Source organism: Emydura macquarii, unplaced genomic scaffold, assembly GCF_026122565.2.
Source record: "Emydura macquarii macquarii isolate MOO-44397 ecotype Brisbane River unplaced genomic scaffold, CSIRO-AGI_Emac_v2 contig_2473, whole genome shotgun sequence".
NCBI classification, from domain to species: domain Eukaryota; kingdom Metazoa; phylum Chordata; order Testudines; family Chelidae; genus Emydura; species Emydura macquarii.
In genome coordinates this window covers 9,156,447-9,178,500 of record NW_027132610.1, presented here as the reverse complement: position 1 = coordinate 9,178,500, position 22,054 = coordinate 9,156,447, and the positions used below count along the sequence as shown (strand labels likewise).

General features: G+C 41.0%; 1 protein-coding gene across 2 annotated transcripts in view; it reads left to right on the top strand.

Moving 5' to 3' along the window:
* The first annotated feature begins 3,139 nt into the window (after window positions 1–3,139).
* The window catches only part of SLC46A3 (solute carrier family 46 member 3), a 23,193-nt gene continuing 4,278 nt past the window's right edge, over window positions 3,140–22,054 (top strand). The window contains exons 1-6 of one of the 2 annotated variants that reach the window (XR_010922589.1): window positions 3,140–3,202; window positions 4,158–4,369; window positions 11,901–12,774; window positions 13,226–13,309; window positions 15,519–15,675; window positions 17,310–19,138. Coding sequence is in view for 1 of the 2 variants with exons in the window: in XM_067562927.1 (XP_067419028.1) it covers window positions 4,178–4,369; window positions 11,901–12,774; window positions 13,226–13,309; window positions 15,519–15,675; window positions 17,310–17,397 (1,395 nt within the window). In the remaining variant the exon portion in view is untranslated. Of the gene's footprint in view, window positions 3,203–4,157; window positions 4,370–11,900; window positions 12,775–13,225; window positions 13,310–15,518; window positions 15,676–17,309; window positions 20,710–22,054 lie in introns of those variants that run through there. The other variant, XM_067562927.1, reaches the window with a different exon arrangement.

Sequence of the window (22,054 nt, the reverse complement as noted above, 5' to 3'; positions counted from 1 at the left end):
CTGTAATTGTAGTATTGATATAATGTCAATACTGTTTTCCTAGTGTTTACAATATTATTAATGCTATTTCACTAAGTAAAGCACAATATTAATGTTATTACAGTGTTGATTCTTTTCTTTTCTTTAATACTATTTACCAAGTTCCTGTGTTCACAATAAATGCAGCTTGTTGCCTTATCCCCTAATAAGATCGTGTAATATTTGTTATTTGGGTAACAACTGTAATGTCCCAAACTAAGATTAGATTATAAATAAATAAAATCCTTTTATACAAATATCCTTCCAGTCTGAAACTGCTCAGGAGAGGAGGACAGGGCGTGCAATTCTGCTGAAGAACACCCTGAGATCAACAACTCATTTCCAACTGACCAGCAAATGGTCATGGCTTGTGCTTATGGAATGTAGCTTGACATTCCTGTCACAATCTTTATGCTCCATTGATTTGCAAGGACATTCATAATATAAAGCTGAATAATCTGAATGTGCAATTAGTTGAATATCTGGATTATCAGGATAAATGAAGCATTTATTACTGTCCCCACTAAAGTTTATGATCTGGAAATAATTAAGTCTGGGCCAATGACAGGAAGGGCAGTTAGATTCCCCCCTCAAGACCCATTTCTGCTGTGATGCTTGCAACAAATCAGCTAATCAGTTATTGTTTGGTTGTACACCAATCCATGAGAAGTGATTTTATTTTACTGGGGAAAAAAATTATTTGAACCATCTGTAACTACTAAGTTATGCAATAGCTAAGTAAACACGTGATCTTATTTTCATTACTCAGTCTCCCTCCCTACTTCCTTCCTTTTGTTTGTCTCATTCTTGTCACTTCTTTTCTCAAATTATACTGTAAACTACACAGGCAGGGACTACCTCTTACCATGTGATTGTGCAGAGCCTAACAGAACAGTGCTGACTGGAGCCACTAGCCACTACCACAGTAAACACCAGATTAAGACATGGGCACTACATAGGCATGGGCCTAGGGACCCTGAAATGATATCAGAATTTCAGGTCTATTATGTTTCTGGACTCATAATTGCAAAGAAAAACTCAACCCAGGTGTGGTGCCTGCTTGAGTTTCTACACAGCTGACACCAGACTAGATGAAGCAGCCATTAAAGCTGGGGAGAAAGTCACTTGACTCCTCCCCCAAAGCAGACCCTGCTGCTAAATGCCAGCCCCCAGCTGCCTATCTCAGTTTGGAGCAGGGTTTCTTGAATAACGTCGCTAGTTTGGCAAGGGTCCACAAGGGTGGTGGGAAGCATGGCAGGATGCAAAGAATACCCTCTATGCAACTGTGCAAGGGGGCATTAGCAGTCTCAGTTTTTGAACTCCTGGTGTAATGGGAATATCCAATATCTAGAATGTCATAGAAACCCCAAAGCAGACAGACGGAGGTAGCCTGTGGCTCTGCCCCTTTCTGTACTGGTCAGTGGATCAGGTCTGGTGCACATCCCCATTTGGTGATGTACCTTGGACCCTGGTTTGTCTCTGTCCTTTTTTGACCACAATACCCATAAATATACTTATTCCATAAAATATTTTAAATGAGCTCCCGACTCCCCTGAATCTGATACTAATAATTCAGATTAAGATACGGGCAGGGCCAACTAGAGTAGAAAAATCAAAACCAGCATGCTATTGTCCCTGATTAGCGCTGTTCTGAGGAGTCCAGGGTTTGATCCTGCCCTGCTGAAATAAAGGGATTTATACCTCCAGGAATAGACTTAGCCCCCCCATAGTTCTCAGAGCTGTTAACCTAGCCCACAGGCACAAAGTCCGTTGCTGCAGACCCAGCAAAGCCTGCCCTGGAAATAAGGGTCCCCTGGCCCCTGCCCAGGGAAATAAAGCCACAAAATGGCCGATTAATTCTATTGATTTTTTCACCCACCTGGCAAACTTCTTCACTGGCAAATTTCCAAAGCCAGGTCCAGTGAGCAGGTGTCTAGAGTTCATGGGTTTAGCACGGCCTGGGGTGCAGATCACCCCTTTAATGACACAGCCCACCAGGATGGGGAGGGGAACCGCCTGATTGCCCCATCGGGAAGCAGGGTGCCCTACGGGCCAGGGATCCAGCCTGAGCTCTGCCTAGGCAGGGCCTAAGCATCATTTTTTCAGGCCCACTAAAACTTGTAACACGCCCCCCCCTCTTCCCATACAGACAATCTCATGAGCCATGAAAAGTTTGAAGTCTGAAATTACTGTTACATGTTCTACCTTTCTGAAAAACGACCCCCCCCCCCCCCTTTGCTATTTTTGTTTCTATAAATACCCTCAGGCATGAGCTACAATTTAGCCTCATTTTTTTTCCTCACGGTAATGGGGGTTGCAGTGTGGGCCAGGCCCCGCGTGAGGTGTCCCCTCCCCCCACAATGTGGGGGTCCTTCGGCCTGGGAGAAGCAGAGGTTGGAGGAGGGCCAGGGCCGGCTCCCTGAGCAGCGCGGCTGCAGCACTGCCCTGATGCCGGGGCTGCCGCTGCCCCAGAGCGGCAAGGCTCCCGCGCGGGGGAGGGGGACTCTCCTTGGAAGCGGCAGGGCACGCGACCCCCGGCGGGAAGAGGCGGGAGCGGGGGAAGGTGCAGCTGGCCCGTGGCAGGTGGCGGAGCTGGCAGGGGCAGGGCAGCCGGAGCTGCTGTCTCATCCCCGCCGGGCGCAGAGCCGGGGAGGCAGGGCCAGGGCGAGTGGCGCTGGGGACGAGCAATCGCCGCGCTCCGTGGGCCAGGCTCCGTGGGCCGGGACCCAATGAGCAGGGCCCGCGTTTGACGTGTCAGTGTTTGGGGGCAGCCGGTTGCTGCTGCCGCCGCTGCCGCCGCCTGCCTAGGCTGGAGCCCTGCGGCTCCCGACACCCCCCCCCCCCAGGCGGGGGATTGCGGGCCGCGAGCGGCGGGCTCTGCAGAGGAGGTGAGGGGTGTGGGGCGGCGGGGTGGGGCATCGCTCCGATTCCCCTTCCCCGGCCAAGCTGAGCGCCCAGACCAGAGCAGCTCACTGCACCCACCACTCGCAGGCTGCAGCTCGGGGCCGGCACCCGCTGAGCCTGCAGCGCCCCAGAGTCTGCGGACTGGGGGAGACCCGCCGGGAGACAGATCCTGAGCCTGCTGCAGCACTCCGGGCAGGGGGACACACTGGGACTGGAACAGCGGCAGAACCACACGCAGGGACAGCAGCACAGAGGCTCACACAACCCACACACACAGGAGGTGAGAGACAGACAGACAGATAGGCTGCACCCCCTGCGGTTCCAGGCACCCTCCCTACAGAGGAGCCTAGGGTGAACTGGTCCTGCTTTCCTCAGTTAAAGCCCATCTACTACCCTGTCTTCACTGCTATTTTAACACAGGTTAGCTGAAGTGAGTGAAGAACACACTTTCTGTGTGCCGTGTAGACATACAGGGACACCCTCAGACCAGCACACACAGACACTCAGGCATACTTGAGATAGAGGCACACGCATTATCAAACCAAGATATACCACACAGAAATTCAGATGTACTCTGATATCGAAACGCTTCAATGCACACAAACATGAATCTTTGCTAACACTGAAAATAGTTTGGGTTTTATGGGGGTGGGGTGATGTCCCACATGGAGGAAACTGATATAGCTATTACTTCCTGTGATTTTGGACGTCTGCACCTTGCATAATCTGGGCTACCATTTGGGGCAGCTGTATAAACACCCTCAGAGAGAGTAGCAAGACCTGACGTTTTTTATTTGGAGAGGGAAGATGTCTGCTTTTGACTCCTGTACAACAGTATGATATTATATGAGTTTAAAAATGATCTTTTACTGATTAAATACTTTTAGAATTTAAAAAAAAACATGTATTGGCAAAACATATACAAGGTAAACAATAGGAAAAAAAGACATCACAAACCCTACAAACAAAAGAACTGACTGGATAAAATAGAAAATGTGAAACTCATTTGTGAATCAAATTTTTAGCAATATAAATTACACAATAGCCATCTGCAACCAAGCTTGGTTCAAAACATAATATAAACTCCTCCCCAACTGGCAAAGAATTACCAGCTGTCTCCTCCCTTTTACAGTGTGCAAAACACCTCACCTGAATTTTAGTCTATACTGAAGCACCAGTATGTGCATTCCTTTTTTATTTGACAGCTAACACATGCTTTTTCTTTCTGAACACAGATTTGAAGGGAAATCCAGACATGAGGAAGGTTTTGTTAGTGGAACCTGTTATTGTCATTTACTCTTTTGCCTACTTCTTGACCATACCACTGATTCAGCAGTATGTTTATTGGAGGCTGTGGGAAGAAACCAGCAACTCCAGTTTAATAGAAAATAACAACACTTCTTACTGTGAACTAAATAAGAGTAACCCAACCTACATCATACAGAAGGTAAGACGTGGGGAAGTACCAATTAAAACCTATTAGGAAAATTTGAAGTGCATCTTAGATAAATATTTAATTAACAGTGGCTTAATTTTGTAAAATTATGATTTAATTAATATTTCAATGGCACCATAGGTTTGTATAGTGATTTACAAAGAATCAACTCAGCAAGATGTTGAGGACATTCAGTTCCCTCTGAAGTCATGAGGAGTTGGGGGTTTACATTACCTTAGAGGGTGTGACCCAAAAAGAAGATCTTGCCCGTACACTGAGAAGCATAGAAACTAGGGCCCTGATCCTGCAAAAATGTATGCACGTGTTTAATTTTACACAATGTGATTAGTACCTTTGACTTTAGTGGGACTACTCCATGTGTCAAGTTAAGCATGTATGTCAATCTTTGCTGGACCAGGGCCTTGGTTAGATAAATATAGTATTATACAGGTAGACAGGACATGAGACAGGAATGGGGGACCAGAAAGGGGGGAATTAAACAGAATATTTAAATATGTATGTAACCAAACTGATCTTTCAACAACTTTGAAAATCTCTGATTTCTCATTCATGCCAGTGGTTACATTCGTTTCTTGGATTGTCAGAATGTAAGGATGGCTGCTCCTCATATGATTGTTAATAATCCTTTTAAAAATATTTAAAGCATATTTTACCTTTTTTATGAATTACTCTTCTTTGTAATTAGATATTCATTAGAATCCCATGTTACACTGCAGCTTCCTTTACATTTAAGTGAAAATGGTAATTAACATGGATTTGTGAATTACAAAAAAGGTATATATTAATAAGAGACCATCAGTTGATATTACACACCAGCCAAAGAGATCCTTGCAAAACTATAAATAGCACATGAAATGAGGGATTTTGCTCAATCCCAGATTTGAATGCTATGGATGCTGCCATAAAATTACTAATTAGATATTCTGCATTGCCCCTTTTCCACAGTGAAGCATCCGAGTCTACCTAGCTCATTTGTCATAAATAACAAGTGCATGCTTATCAATGACATATGTGGACTCCATTGAACTTGCTCAAAGGAATAGCTCAGACTTTTTACCATGACAATGAGTTCTTCCTCATTTGACAGGAGACTAGTCAGCCAAGGAAAAAATTAAAAAGAGGGCAAAGTTAAACATAGCACTTTCTTAGGGTGTCCAGAACCATAAGCCACCATGTTACCCCCTGCCTCAGTGAGAGACAGACTTGCTGGTGCTAAACTGTCTGTCCGTTCCCTGGCACTCAGGGTCAGTTAACCACTTGAACAAACTCCTCAGGACTTTGCCAGCCCTTACCTTGTCTTGCAGGTTAAGTCTTGGTGTACCCCAGTCCCTGAACTCCCCACAAGCTTCCTCCTATCGTGTCCAGCTACTGCAGTTGGACACTAACAGTAATTACCAGGGTAAGATGTCCCCAAAGAGATGGTGTACACACAGCTGGAATGTTACAGGTCAAGATCAGGTCCTTTATAGCAACACAGCACTGTAATCTTTTCACATTAAAAATAGGTATACGTTTATTAACAAAGAACAGAGATTCACAGATTCAAATGAGAATTGAGAAAGACTAAGGGAAACAAAAATGGTAACAAATAAAACAAAAGCATAACACACTTTCCAGAGATTAAAACTTAACAGGCTACAACCCTTGTCAAAAGTAGTTTCTCACTCTCAGTCTCTCTCTGCAGAGCTTGCTGGTTTTCAGTCAATCCAGGATCTATTCCTTCTCAAATCACCCCCTCCACAAAGGGTGTTCCTCAGCGAAATGGATATGGGGTGTTGTCCTTGCACTCCCTGTTATAGCCCAGTAAACCTTTAAAAGCATTCATGCTGTTTGTTCTCTAGTGTGCTGGTGTCCTGTTGTGTTCACATCCCTCTTGTCCCGTCAGCTTGTTTTTCCTGTTGACTTTACATGCAAATGTAGCTCCCATTGTGTTTGGCTGGGGATGCTTAATTTACATATGACTGAGTTAACTACCTTGCCTCCGTTCTGGAAGAAACCTGTTTCTGCCTTTGTTTGGTTACAGACTTTAAGGCATGTTGGTAGTAGATATATACAGTTGCTTATATAATGTTAATACATACACTTCACAGTTATATTAATGACCAGTATGTCACTGGCTTTCATTTCATACCTCACACACAACATTCTTTATGGATAACTACTGTGACAGCAATGTGTTAAGTATAGTGAGTTTGTCAGGCCTGATTGGAATTGCTGACAGAACAGTGAACTCTTTGTCAGTTGGCATTGACAGATTCTTAAGGTCACACATACACTGCCACGTTGTTTTCATTATAGCAACAACAAAACCCAAAGATCAGCGGTTCTCAACCTTTTTTTACAGAGTACCACTCGGGTCAGGTACAGTCGGGTCAAGTACCGCTTCATGCCCTCTGCCGAAACCCTGCCGCCGTTTCACACTTTTCGGCGGCAGAGAGGATGGGACTGGCGCTGTTTCTCTGCAGCGGAAAATGGGTTTCGCCATGGGGGGGCTTTAATTCGGCGGCAGAGAGTTTTTTGACCGCCGGCGGGGGAAGACATTCGGCGGCGGCATGGTTTCCCGGTGGCGGAAGGGGGGGGATCGGCGGCAAGGGGGGGATTCGGCGGCGGCAGGTTTTAGCGGCGGCGGCAAGGTGGGGGGGAAACGGCGGCAGCGGGGTTTTTCGGCGGCGGCAGGGGGGGGGGATTCGGCGGTGGCAGGGTTTATCGGCGGCGGTGAGAGGGGGATTCGGCGGCGGAATCGGCGGCGCGTTTTCCATCGCGTACCACCGAGCCGTCTTCCGCGTACCACTGGTGGTACGCATACCACCGGTTGAGAACCCCTGCCATAGATGACGAAAAATACTCCCAACTGCAGATTTTTCATCTGGAAAATTTAATTAAACTTCATAAAATCTTAGTTTGATTTTTTTCTGTAGTTGACATTTGCTGAAAATCCCCTGAAAGTCAGGCTTTTTTCAAAACATGACAGTACATGCTTAGAAAGGAAAAACTTTGATATTTCACTCCCTGCAATACATTGAACCAAAGTGCTTATTAACCATGAGCCTGCTGAATTTCAAATGGCTTCTCACAACTAGATCATTGTGAATTTACTCTTTCACACAGTTGGTCACTGCAATTATTTGATATAAAGGATGCATAATAAATAACTAGCTTTATATTGACCGGGCTGGGATAACTCCTTCCAGTGCAATGGGCCTCCAGCATGCAGGATCTTGTCCTGTAGAACTTTTCAGATGCTCATGCCCTACCAATTTCCAGTTCCCATTATTCCATCACTACAGGCATCTGGTAGCTGTAAACTCTGAAATAATCACAATTTTTTCTGTCTGCCTGCCTATCCTGTGTTTTACACCATGTTCATCAGCGTAGCATCTGAGCATGAAATCCTTGCCCCATTATTGCCAATGGCAAAACCTCCATGCTTCCCTTCCCTTCCCTTCCATGCTGAGAAAGAGTTCAATCTGCAAATGGTTTAAAACAGTAGGTTGAGAAATTTAAACTCCAGACATTTTGCTGAGATTATACGTGCACCAGGTATTCTGGATTTTCCCGGGCAGTCTAAACTCTAAGATATTAGTGACTTTTATACAGAGATGCCTTATCAGCCTCTCAGGAACACACAAATTATCCTCTCTGTTCATCTTGTGTAGTTCCTTTGTTTATAGAGGTGGAGGGGCTTTTCAACCTCATCAATGTCAGGGCAAAATGAGAAAATAAATTTAAGATGATAGGAGAGCATTTGGGGGGGTCTGTAAAGATATGTAGGGTATAGTCAAAGATGGATAAGACCTTTGCAGCAATTTAATTCATTATCTCAAAGGTTTTGGGAAAATGTATTAATTTTATAATTAATTTCAAAGAGGTTCAGAATTCACTGGAATGAAAGCTGGAGCTTTCTGATTGCTGGATTGAACAAACCTCTTTTAACTGAGCTCAAAGGAGTTATATTGAAACATTGAACACACAGTGCATGCATTATCCTTTGCTAGTAAGTAACGTTCTTTAATTATATGAGCCACTATCAGTTTGTCCTGTCCTGTCCATTGTTCTGCCTTAGGCACAACATTTCTCACTTAACTTAATCCTTATTTAAATCAAGAGTTTCTTCATTTTCATCCATTTAATTTTGTATTCTAGGATTTTTTGTTTTGCATAATCATTTTTTAGAGTGTAGTGGATTTGCAGATTAAGAAAATAGGACCAGATTCTCAGCTGCTCTACATCTGTGTAGCTCCATTGATTTCAATGGAATTGTGCTGGTTTAGACCAGCTGAGGAGTTGGCCCATAATATTTTATGTTCATTTTCATTTACTTTACAAATGCCTGAACTGGTCTTTGATCATGTTCATGCATTCCAAATGTGGCATATGTCCACTCCTCTGTCCTTGAACTAGATCAGCTGGTGCAAGTCAGGGTAATTCCAGTGAAATTAATGGAGATAGCTGTTTTATAGGGGCTAAGCATCTGGCCTCCCTTTTTGTTTGTGTTGGACCTTCTCCTCCAAAACACATGCACACACACATGCCACTTTTCTCTTCTTGTTTAATTTTATTAAGGTCTTATTTTTTTAGCTATCATATTTATATTAGTTTTAGACTATTTTATGGTATGGGTTATTCAGTACCCTGAGCATTCCTGTGTGGATGGCATGGGACAGGATGGGACGATGTGGTGCAGTACAGTTTTATTACTGATGTACTGGCATTTCTATGATGCTCATCTCCGAAGTATCAGAGTATAGGCTGTACTTAAGAAACATTGCAGGCAACAACATGGAACATCGTAGGGCCCTGTTTGCTTCTGAACTGTGCGGAAAGTGCTACCCATTGATAATAACTGCAGTTGTGAAGACAGAAAAAAATTTCCTTGTCTCACAAGATGCCTCTGCTTTGTTTGTTACGCCCATTTGTCTGCAGGCTGTTGCTTCCCTTCCCGTTGCTACTGTCTCTGCAGAGCAAGTAGTTTCCCTTCCCATGTTCCTCTCTCTCTCTTTAGAATAAATAACTTATTTCCTAACACTGCTCTCCTTTCAGGATGCTTGTTTTTCCTTTGCACCACAGCACTCTGTAGACAGGGCCCTTCCCTCCCCTCATCCTCTTCTTGTGCTGATCAAGTTGCTTCCTTTCTCACTGTCATATCTTGCTTCCTGTTCTCAAACAGAGACTGGATGAAAGCAACAGAATACCCACTTCTCTGGCCCAAACCTGTCAGGGGGAGTTAGAATCATAGAACCATAGAGTTGGAAGGGACCTCAGGAGGTCATCTAGTCCAACCCCCTGCTCAAAGCAGGACTAACCTCAGTTAAATAATCCCAGCGAGGGTTTTGTCAAGCCGCAGCTTAAAAACCTTTTATTATGCCATTTGTTAGGGACCAAAGCATCATCCTTTGCTTTGACTCAATTCCAGCTCCCTGCTGTCAAATCCCCTCAGGATGGCAGTAGTTCAGGCAGACAGGTCAGGACAATATGACTTCTTAGGCTGCCGTGCTGCCATAAAGGTATGGGACAAGGGAGGCCAGAGGACAGTTTAAGGGGGCTTGCCCTTCATATGAACATCAGAGCCTTCCATGCTTGCCTCAAGATATACTGGATTTTCTTCAGGATCTCAGGACATTCTGAGTGGGCTTGGAGGGCCATGCCTCCTGCCCATTCTGTGAGTAAACAAAATCCAGGCCCACCACTCATGACCCCTCAGAAGCTCCAAGCGAACTTTCCGATTGACTTTAGTCCTCTTACACTAGTTTTGGTTCTGTGTGATGGCATGACATCGGGCTTTGTACAAAATGAACCACTTTCCTTCCACCACTGCTTTCTATGCTGATCAGGTTACTTCCTTTTCAGCTGCTGGTGTGGCTGCCCTTCTTTATTGCCCAGTAACTAAACACCAATCAAGATCTGAATTTGCTAGTAACCAGAATCAAGTGCAAAATAATTATCAAAACAACTTTGATTTATATTGTTACTATTTTTTTCTTTAACTTTTCTTTAATTCTTTTCACTTTCTACCATTAGTTGTGAACATGCCATTAATTTATGTCCATCAGGTGTGTTTTATTTTTTAACTTTTATTAAATTTATTAAATTGGATAAAAAGAACTCAAAAGTTCTTCCTCCAATCTTGCTTCCAGTTTATCGCTGTAATGCAGCTACTGTATGTTACATGAATACATGCACAGCCTGATACCTCTCTCACCAGAGATCAGTGATTCTGAGACTTACTGAGCCTGAAAACTCCTTTCCAATGGCTTTAAAAATAACCAACCTCCTACCAAATGTATTTACTCCTTTTAAGTAAATTATCCCGGTAAATTATCCCGATGCTCCCCAGGAAAACTTTATAGACCTTTTGAGGATCATAGAAGTGTAAGACTGGAAGAGATCTCAATAGGTCACTTAGTCCAGTCCCCTGCACTCAAGACAGGAGTAAGTAATAACTACTAGACCATTCCTAACATGTGTCTCTCTAATATATTCTTAAAAACCTCCAAAGACAGAGATTCCACAACCTTCCTAGGCAATTTGTTCCAGAGCTTAACTATCTTGACAGTTAGGAAGCTTTTCCTAATGTCCAGCCTAAACCTCCCTTGCTGCAATTTAAGCCCATTGCTTTTTATCCTTGCCTCTGAGGTTTAGGAGAACATTTTTTCACCCTCCTCCTTGTACCAATCTTTTATGTACTTGAAAACTGTTATCATGTCCCCCCTCAGTTTTCTCTTCTCCAGACTAAACAAACCCAGTTTTTTCAATCTTCCCTCATAGGTCATGTGTTCTAGACCTTTAATAATTTTTGTTGCTCTCCTCTGGATTTTCTCCCATTTGTGCACATCTTTCCTGAAATGTGGTGCCCAGAACTGGACACAATACTCCATCTGAGGCCTTATCAGAATGGAGTATAGTGGAAGAATTACTTCTTGTGTCATGTGATACTATACGATAATGTTAAGTATAGGTGGGTCAGTATGATTAGTTTTTATGCAATATCTCCTTTATGTGCATCATTATTTATTGATGAAGCACTATAAACATGCATGGAGTTTTACAGATAAGTAAAATACCATGGGCTCTGTAATATTCCCATTCAGGGCCAGATCCCGATGTCCCTTACCTGCACTGAATTGCATGTTTCAGTAGGATTACAGTGCTACTCCCTGTGAGTAAGAGAATCAGAATCTGACCATAAAGTACTAGTTGTTTTATCACTGAGTTCAGAAAGAGCAAAAGCAGGCCCATTGTCCCTGTGCTGAAGGGCTCACAGCTTACGGGCCTGGACTTGCAAATCCATACTCACACCAGTAGTCTTGTTGACTCCATTGGGACTACTTAGCAAGTAAGGACTCCTTGCCTGAGTGTGAATGTTCAGTATCATGCCCAAAGTTAAAATATACCAAGAAAGAGTGACAAATATTGAGGGAAGGGAGAGGGAGGACAAAGGTTACAACAGTAGGATTTTTTGGACATACAACTGCTTTGTATTATTAATTTTTTTCCCTTCTTTTTTTTTCTTCCCCATTTGCAGGAAGTCCAAGAAAAGACCTCTCTTTTTCTCATGCAGTTGGACTTGACTGGCGCAATTCCCAGCATTTTGGTTGCTCTTGTCCTTGTAGCTGATGGGGATCGCCATGGACGCAAAAAATCTTTAGTTCTGCCTTCATTGGGAGCTTTTATAACAAATGGTTTCTTCAGTGTATTATCATATTTCTCCCTGTCCCTCTCTATTTTGTTTGCAGTTGCAGTTTTTGGTTCATTGTTTGGAAGCATGGCAACTTTCCTCGGAGGAGGCTTTGCCTTTGTAGCTGACCTATGTAATGAAGAGAAGCAGAAAACTATACGTATAGCTGTGGTTGATTTGATTTTTGGACTTGTAGCTGGATTAGCAGGACTGACTTCTGGCTACTTCATAAAAGGATTAGGCTTTCCATGGACATTTGTGGTTGCTTCTCTGCTTCATTTTATTAATATTTTCTATATTATATTTTGGCTGGAGGATACAGTACGTGTACCTGAATGCCAGCAACACGCATCAGTATCTTGTAGAGAAGGTCTTAAACAAACATTTTCTGGAGTTTACATGCTTTTTAAAACTTCCACTTGTAAAAAACGAACTTTAATCATTCTATTGCTTTTTACATTCATGATGTATTTCTTTACCATGATGGGTGGGAGTTCTCTTTTTACGCTATATGAGCTGGATGAACCTCTCTGTTGGAATGAAGTCTACATAGGATATGGAGCAGCTGCGGCCACTTCTGTTTCTCTGACTAGTTTTATAGGAGTATTCTTATTGTCACATTGTCTCAAGGACATCTATATTGTCTTCATTGGGATATTTTCTTACATTGGAGGAATGATCATGGCTGCCTTTGCCAAAACTACACTGCTCATGTTTTTAAGTGAGTTCAAAAGGAGGCCTTTTATATTCATGAAATATGTGAAAATTGCTGTATTCTATATAATTAAGCCAGCTGATCCCTTAAAAGAACCTAAAGATATTTTTAAAAACATCAACAAACTAATGTTTAATTAAATTCACATTGGATTTGAAATGTAAATTCAAAAATGAAAAGTGTGATAAGTGAATGAAAGTACTTCCGTATGGCTTTCTGCTTTTAATATTATGTATATAAACTGGGTTTATGAACGTTTCTCTGTGCTTAGATAATTTAAAGTAATTGTGTCACAGCATAGTAGTAGTTATGGTTTGAATCTTCTATTGTTTTTACTATTTGGAGTATTTCAGTATATAAAAATGCAATTACCTCATTTAAAAAAATGGCAGTTCACCTTTAAATTATAAAAGTGATGTTATCTAAGTGACTCATGACTGATTATATTGTTTTGCAGTGAGGGTGCCCTCTCTTCTATGTTTTATGCCCACTCCAGTTTTACGGTCCATGTTGTCAAAAGTGGTTCTGGCTAGTGAACATGGTGAGTTGAATTTATTAAAGAAACATGTCTTCAGGATCTTAAAACAAATAGGCTCTAAATTAAATAATGTTTAGAAGATATTAGGTGTGTGGAGGGGTTCCAATTTTTTACTTGTACTGTTTTTTAAGGTAACATTTTATTTAATTTCTGGTTCTCTCTATTATCACACTATCTTATTTCAATAAAATCCTTGTGGCTTTTGTTTCCAAGTTAACATAAACAAATTTAGATGTTAACTCCTGGTCAAAATTCCTCCTTTGGGGGGAAAAACCCCTCAAATAATTGGTTGGCACTTTGGTTAAAAACTAGTGACCCCCTGGAAACTTGAAGTGGAATTAAAGTACAGATCTGTTATACAGTTGTGACTTGACAAATGCTTTTAACATTCAGCAGGCTTTCACATTCAGAGAAAGAAATGCATCTCATGTTTAGTCAGCCATTACAAATTATATTTAGAATGGTAAAGGGTGATTTGGTCAACCTTCGAAACACTTGAAAGGATGAAAAGAAACAATTAAGGACTCTGATATTGAGTTGTGCACCACTGCCTCGTGGCTATGGTAAATTTCCCAAAGGACATAACATTAATTCTTACCTATATAAAACCATGGATGTTTTGATTTCAAACTAAAAATACTATGTATAGTGTAGTGCAGAAACAAAGCCTGTTATTCTGAAAGCTTTTAATTGATTTTTAATTTAAAGATGGTAAAGAATGCTTTATTGTTTGAAATATATACATGCCATATTTTGGCACCTCTAGCTCTGAATGCTGTCACAGAATTTTGAGTAGCCAAACTGATACTTTGTGGAAGTGCCAAATCATTTACTGCAAAAGAGTTCTCTTGAGCTATTCATATTTATAATATATTTAGCAAAAGAAAGATGTTTTTATTTGTACTGGACTCTAATAATTCATGTTGCCAAGAAACTACAAATGTGGAAATATCTTTCTTCAGGATTGTCTATAGTCGAGTGGCTTGATGCGGGAGGCAGTTTGCTTTATAGTGATTGATTCAAAGAGCTCATTCTATTTATCTTAACAAAGAGAAGATTAAGAGGTGACCTGATTACTGTCTATTCGGTTCTACACAGGAAATAAATATTTAATAATAGGCTCTGCAATCTAACAGAGAAAGGTATGACAGGATCCAGTGGCTAAAAGTTGTAGTTAGAGAAATTCATAGAATCATATAATTGTAGGACTGGAAGGGACCTCGAGAGGTCATCTAGTCCAGTCCCCTGCACTTATGACAGGACCATTTCAGACTGGAAGTAAAGTGTACGTTTTTAATGGTGATAGTAATTAACCATTGGAATAATTTACCAAGGGTCATGGTGGAATCTCCATCACTGTCAATTTTTAAATCAAGATGGGATGTTTTTCTAAAGTGATCTGCTCTAGGAATTATTTTGGGGAAGTTTTATGGCCTTTGTTATACAGGAGGTCAGACTAGTTAATCACAATGATCCATTCTGGCCTTGGACTTTATAACTATGAATTTGTGACCCCTTTATGGTTAATTATTATGTTTATTTTATCTAATATAGCACCATGAGCATACATAATGCTGTGCCATGGGGAAGTGTGCCAAAAGAAGACATTCTTTCCGGAAGGGTATATAATCTAAAGGGATAATCTGGGTGGAGTATAATACAAAAAAATATAGACTGAGGTGGTGTAGGATTTTTTATTTTTGGAGCTGGGGGAAGAGGATAAACGCACTGAGGTCTTGATCCAGCAAAGCACTTGCTTTGTTGGATCAAAAGCTTGGTGAACATTAGATGGAAGCTGTTCAGTGTATAAAGAGACAATAAAAAGAAACAATGAAGTTAGGAACAGATGAAGGAGATAAAGAAAAAGCAGAAGAGGAGAGCAGGAAAAGGGAAGAGACAGTGCAAGTGAGATTGAGTAGTTTGAGCTTGATATAGAACAACAGTGGGTGTTACTGAAAAGATTCAAGAAAAGAGATACATGGGCAGAGTGGTAGTAAAGATAATCTTTTGTCACTTAACAAATAATAATTTTGGAGGTGGTCCCTGTGTTAAGCACTCTAACAGTGATGCTGTACAGTAATTGTATGATGTGGAATTGTAACTGTTGTGGATCTTTGCATTTGTTCTTAATCCTCTTCTCTGAACAAAATGAATGACTTTTTCAATACTTTGAGAGCACTTTACTGTAATCCAGATATTTTTATTTTAACAGGTGCTGTGTTTGCTTGCATTGCCTGCTTAGAAGTTATGACTAGTGCCATTTCACTTGCGGTTTTTAATAGTCTCTATGCAGCCACTGTCACTTGGTTTCCAGGCTTTAGTTTCCTCTTATCAGCTGGTATTTGTATAATTCCACTGAGTGTCCTGTGGTAAGTATATATCATAAGGGTTTTTTACTAAAGTAGAAATCTATTTAATGTATGATGTGAAGCCAGTTGGTTTAGTGGATACATGTTGCCTTTCATCTTATGAAATCATAATTAATTCCAACTTGAGTTTCCTAATGTTGGGCTAAATTCTACTCCTGGATCCTTGTGTGTGTCTCTTATTGGCTTGAGTGAGAACCCTGTCTGTGTGTGTGCGTGGACACACGTGCATCTGAGAGAAAACTCTGGCACAAAATGAGGGTAATCCGTTGTATGAAAGGAGAGAGCTCAGTTTTGTAGTATATTCTTGCTAATGGAAGTTATGGGCCTGATCCAAAGCCCATTGAAGTCAATGGGAGTATTTCCATCCAGGCTCTTTGACTTTGATCCTGCAGCATTAAAATCAATGTGATTTTGACATTGACATTCACTTCACTGAGCATGGGATCAAACCCTATGTGAACAAATCTCCATGCATATAAGAAAAGTTGGGGAAGGACATGTTTATGTAATATTTGCCCTCACTCAACCAGCTGTATTTCAGTAATATTCAGGGCAAGTTGCACCTTTACTTGGTGATCATTAACTCTAAATTCACTTGACATTCTCTCTAATGTAAACTGTGCATCTGAGACTTTGAAACATGAATGAAGATTAATGAAATTGACAAAAAAAGCCTCTCTCCCAGTTTACATATACTTAGATTCATAGAAAGTTAAATATTTACTAAAAAGAATAGTGTTATTTTTCCTGAAGTCTTGTATCTTTTTACCTAGTGCTTAGACTTCAGAACAAAAGGCATTTGAGGTGAACTAGCTGAGTTTTAAGATCAGAGCAGTGAGACATAAAGAACACTTCCAACTTCAGTGCCTTTCATAATTTCAAAACTTTGGACCTGATTCACTACTGCATCACTCAGGCTTCATGCCACTCTAATTCCATTGAATTACACTGGCTTTAAACTGGAGCAATATAGCGATGACCCTGACCCAATAGGTTTAATAGAGTTGGAAGCTAAAGGGACTCATCTGCAAAATGGAGAGTATTTTAGAACAAAATAATAATAAAGATATTGAGGTGCTCAGATACTATGGTAATGGTGGCAATATGAGTACCTTAGATATAGAGAGCTATACATTAATCTATAATTTCCAGTATAACATGGAAAGCTCCTTTCAAAAAGGCAGTGTTTTCTGTACAAAGGGTAATAGACACCAATAAAGTAATCCATCCTGGATCCAGGATTAGAGAATAGCATGATAGTTATTTTTGAAGGTCATCTCTTCCCCCTCAACTCCAGATAGTGCCTCATTATCTGTGGTATACTGCCCTTAGAATAACCTCACTCGAACCCTGACAAACCATCCTTTCTGAGGGTGTCATGCAATGGTATTAGCTCAGAGCAGAAACTGCAGCTTGTTCAAATTTGTGCTAAATCAGGCATGGTGGCTTAGTGCTTTTCACAGAGAACTGAAATGAGATTGTCTAACTCATGTTACACAGGGCAAGTATTATCACTGCTTTATTTATTAAGCCACCTGGTCCTTTCTGTGCAGAAAGCCATGGGTGTGTTGGTGCTGATTCAGCATACTTTACCTTACTATCTTAGCTAAAAATGTCTTATCTCTGTCTTCCAGCTGGCTTCTGTGTACCAGTTGGCATGAAGAGGACTTGGCATTACTTGCATATGAAGAAGTATCCAGTGAAGAGAGTATTGAGAGTTGAACAAAGAATTCACCTACCTTGTTTTTTTAGCCTGCTGTGTAGTAGCACAGCTTGATAGGGGAGAGAATGTAACAATTGTAGATGAAATCCGGACAGTAGCCCTGCAACAATTACCATAAAACTGCTCGTATTTCCAGTCTTCTTATTTTATGCTAGAATGAGTTTAATCCTTACACTTAACTATGCAAATAGGGTGAGAGTGGAGACTCTTTATCAGTTTTTAAAGTATAGCAAAAATTATCAAAATTATGCATTTATGAATAAGAAATTAGAATGCCTTATTTTTTTACATGCTGTGCTTTGGATTTACAAGCAATGTCTCTTTCAGCATTAAGAGAAAATAAGTTTTGTTCTCTCTCAGGTTTGAAAATGATTTAAAGTGAGACATATGATGCAGGTGTGTGATCTAAACTTGTGTGACAATGAGAGTTTGCCAGATTGTCAGCTTGTGTAAATCACTGTAGTTCTATTGAAGCCAATGGAGCTATATGCCAGATTGTGATGACTTTTGCTCATTGCCTTCAATTTACACTCTAATCTCTACTCATATTCCTACAGTCATTGTATGGACATGGACACAGTCTCATTCACAAGTTATTAATTTTAAATAGCAACTGTTGTGCCAGTGTCTATCCACTCCCATCCTACATATGACAGTGGCCCTGGTGATGAGGGATATCTGTTCCTGTCCCCAGCTGGTGACCAGGCTATATTGTGAAGTATAAGAGATTTTTTTGTTTTAGTTATTTTAACTGCAGATATTACTCTGAGGCAGATTCTGGTCTATTTAAGTTATTGGGAGTTTTGCCATTGATTTAAACAGAACCAAGGTTTGGCCATAAATGTTTAAGCCTTATTTAAATCTACTAAATCATTTGTTTCGATAATATTATAGGCCAATTATAGAGGCCCCGATTCTGCAAAGACTTAAGCATGTGCATTTTATGCACCATATAGTCTTACTGACTTCAAATATTACTTGCACTGTGTAATGTTAAGCATGTGCATAAGACAGATGGTTTTAAAAGGTTTTTTTGTAAAAAACTAGTTCTAAATCAGTGTCTTTTAGCTTCATTGTGTCCTTTCTTCCTCGTATGGTGGGACAGGGTACGTATACCATTTGTTTACCTACCTCATATCTCCACTTAAATCATTGTAACAGCTTTAAGAGCTTCTCTCTTGAAAGGCTAGAATATCTTCTCTCTTTATTTTATTACCTTGATGAAGTGACTAAATCTGATCCACATATCTAATTGTTTTGCAAAGATGCACTCTAATTGTAATTAGAACTTATATAGCACTTTTCATCTTCAAAGCACTTTACAAATATTTAAGTAATTAATTCTCACCACCACCCTTTGAGGTAGATTTTATCATCCGTGTTTTTGAGATGAGAAAACAGAGGTTGTGTTTTGCCCAGGGCCCAGAGCATGTTAGTATTAGAACTGGAATAAAGAATCAATTTCTGGCTCCTTCCACTATGATACTTTTAGGCACAAATCAGAGCACAACCCTGCACTGCCCACCCCTCTTTTTATAAAATCATTTTTACAGCTAAAAAGAGGCTCCATATTGCTGTTTTTATGAAGCAGAGATTTGGTACAGTAATTATAAAAAAGTAAATTAGTTGGCATTCACTTTAGTCTCCATATTAGGAGGAAAGTTGTTAGGAAATCAACTGTGAAAAGTGAACTAACTTTATATGCACATACACGTCAAACAGCAAAAGGACAGAACTCTGGTAAGAGAAATCTTTGCAACTCAAATGACCTTCCTCTCCATTTAAATTCACTTTAAGAACATCAAACTTAGCTTTAGCAAAGCCTTTCAGAGGTAATCCACCAAAAATATTGGCAACATATTAAGATTGGTACTGTAAAAGGTGTATATTATATGTTTGATCTAATCCACAAATTCTTTGTCTTCCTTTACATTTGTACAGTATCAAGAACACTGGTGCTGCTCACTAAATAGAAAGCAGAAGTTCAAATGTGAGCAAGTCTAAGGGCTCTTAAAAACAAACTTTGAAAAAAAAGCACTTTAGTTGTAAACAACTTTTTGGTTCAGGGATATAACAAATGAAAGGACTTTTTCTCATGAGAGTGCTGTGAAGACTTTTAGACCCTTCATTTAGGCAACACAGAATTTGATCTGGCTACTCTGCTGAGACTGGTTACGTAATGTTTTTTGGCATTAACTATATAGAGTGAAGCTGCCTTGTCCGAGTTAACAGCTCCTGGAAAATATAGTGATTCAGAAAAGAGGAACTATATTTTCATTCATTTCCCATTCTTTCATTGTTAATCTGGAAAACCTAGTTCTGCAATGCGGCAATCCACGATTGTATGGCATGGGTGGGAGGATGGAACACTTTATGTCTTGATCTTGCAGCACACAATGGGTAAAATGTTTTGTGAACTCTACATGGAGATGCAAAATGTTTCTAGTGAATAGAGCACTTAGATTGGAATAAGTAAAAGGCTATGCCAAAATTTATGTAGAATTATTTCTTATATATTCATCTAGTATTCAGCATGAGACAAATAGATTGAGGTCTCCAGGCACTAGTGTACTAGACATTTTTAATAATAAAACCTTAAATTTGTAGGAATTGATTAAGTGAAATGTTTTTGTATATAAATGCAAACATCCTTTTGACAAGTTAATAAAGGAGAGATCTGTCTAGTCTTCTAAATGTTCTTTTGACAAATAACCATGCACAAAGCAATGCAACTGCTGGAGTAATATTTAGAAGCAGCTCAAGCTACCAATATATCATTTAATTTCTTTTGGAGCGGGAGTGATACAAAATAGTATCAATTAAATGACTGGCGCTCACAAACACCCTTATCTAAACAAAACAGCATTTTGGAATGATGTTTTTACTATTTGTGTAAGGGATCATGAAAGGCTAGCTCACTGATTCCTAACCTTTTTAGCTCAAGGGCTACAGATATAATTTTTACAAGCCTGAAGGGCCACCAGTCTCTGCCAGCAGCCCTCTCCCTACCACTGCAGCCAGACAGGAGTTCAGAGAGCAGGCAGGCTGCCTCCTCGCTGATCTCCTGTCCCCTTAGCTGCAGCAGGGAAACCGCATGTGTCCTGTAGCCCCATGAACTCCACATGGGTCCCTGGGCAGTGGCTCCCTTCTGCAGCCAGGGGGACAGGAAATCAGTGTTCCACACCCTTTGGCTCCAGCAGGGACCCCAGTGCCTAGGGACCCAGGCAGACCACTTTGCCCTGCTCCCTGCTACAGCCAGGGGGAGGAGAGCGCTGATCTCCCATTCCCTTGGCTACAGCAAGGAGCCTTCACAGGTCTTGCAGCCACACAGCAGTGTGCTCCGCTCGGGTCCTTAGGCAGCAGCTCCCTTCTGCAGCCCAGGGGAGGGAAGCGGCGGGCCACTTTGAAAGACCCTGCAGGTCACTTTTGATCCCCAGGCCACAGATTGGGAACCACTGGGCTAGCCACTCTTAGAGGATAGCAAAAGAACTAGTTTAGCTTGTCTGCCAGCCAGAAAGCTTACTCTATATCAAATGTGATTTGATTGTAAGATAAAATATAAGAGCTAGATGGCTGGCTCCACTACTTCTCTTGAGCCCACAACACTGGTAGCAGCTTTGATTCCTCCCTCTCTTCCCAACTGCTAACTTTGTCACTTTTTTCTCTGGAGCATACTGAAAATCAAATCCTTCCTTCCTGTCCTAAGGGCTGAAACCTTTGTCCATATCTGATCTTTATTACCTTAACCTCTTCCTCAGGCCTCTCTTAGCAACACGGCTCCCCCTCTACCCTGTCCAAAATACAGCTGCTAAAATTATGTTTGTGATAGGTAGATCAGACTATGCCACTCCCCTCTTCAAAACCCTTCCCTGGTTCCCACTTCTTGTCCTTGCTTTCAAGCTCATCCACAAGTCTCTCTCAACCTACACTTTGGACCTATTTGCTTAACCTGTGCCCTCCCTTTACCTTTTCACTTCCCCCATACCACGGTCCTCACCCTCCATTTATTTATTTCTACTCCTTTCTCTATGCCAAGACTCCACCATTAATTTCTAGTCACTTAATAGCAGGGACAGACATTTGCAGCAAATCATATCCTAATAATGGGTGCCCACAATGAAAACCAGAAAACAGCCCTAAGCAGCCTGAAAAAAATTGAACAGGCCTGTTTTTATTCCACTCAGTCATGCAACCTCACTTAACCTCACTTAAATGAGGATCAAGTACATGCAAGGCCCTACATACTCTACAGCAAGCTTGACCTAAATTTGCTTTTATAACAAGACTCTGTGACTTCTTCAGTTCTCCAGCAAAGCAGACTGGAAATTCCACAACCACCTTAGGTAATTTAGAAATCCTAAAATGGGGAAAAAATCTTTCAAAAGTTAAATATGAAAATAAATAATACAGTAAGGAAACTATCCCTTCTGGAGTGTAACATGCTGCCTCCACATTTTTCAATTTGCTGTAAGACTTTGTATTAAAAATGCGTAACTGCACTGTAGAATTGGCAGGGAGGGAAGCCGGTAGTTTTGGCCCATGGGGGGGATAGGGGACAGTTGTGGCTTTTGGAACATAGGTATAGGAAACACTGCAGGATTGTGGAATAAACTTGTACCTCCCTGCATACTTCTGTGGAATTGACCAGCAATGATA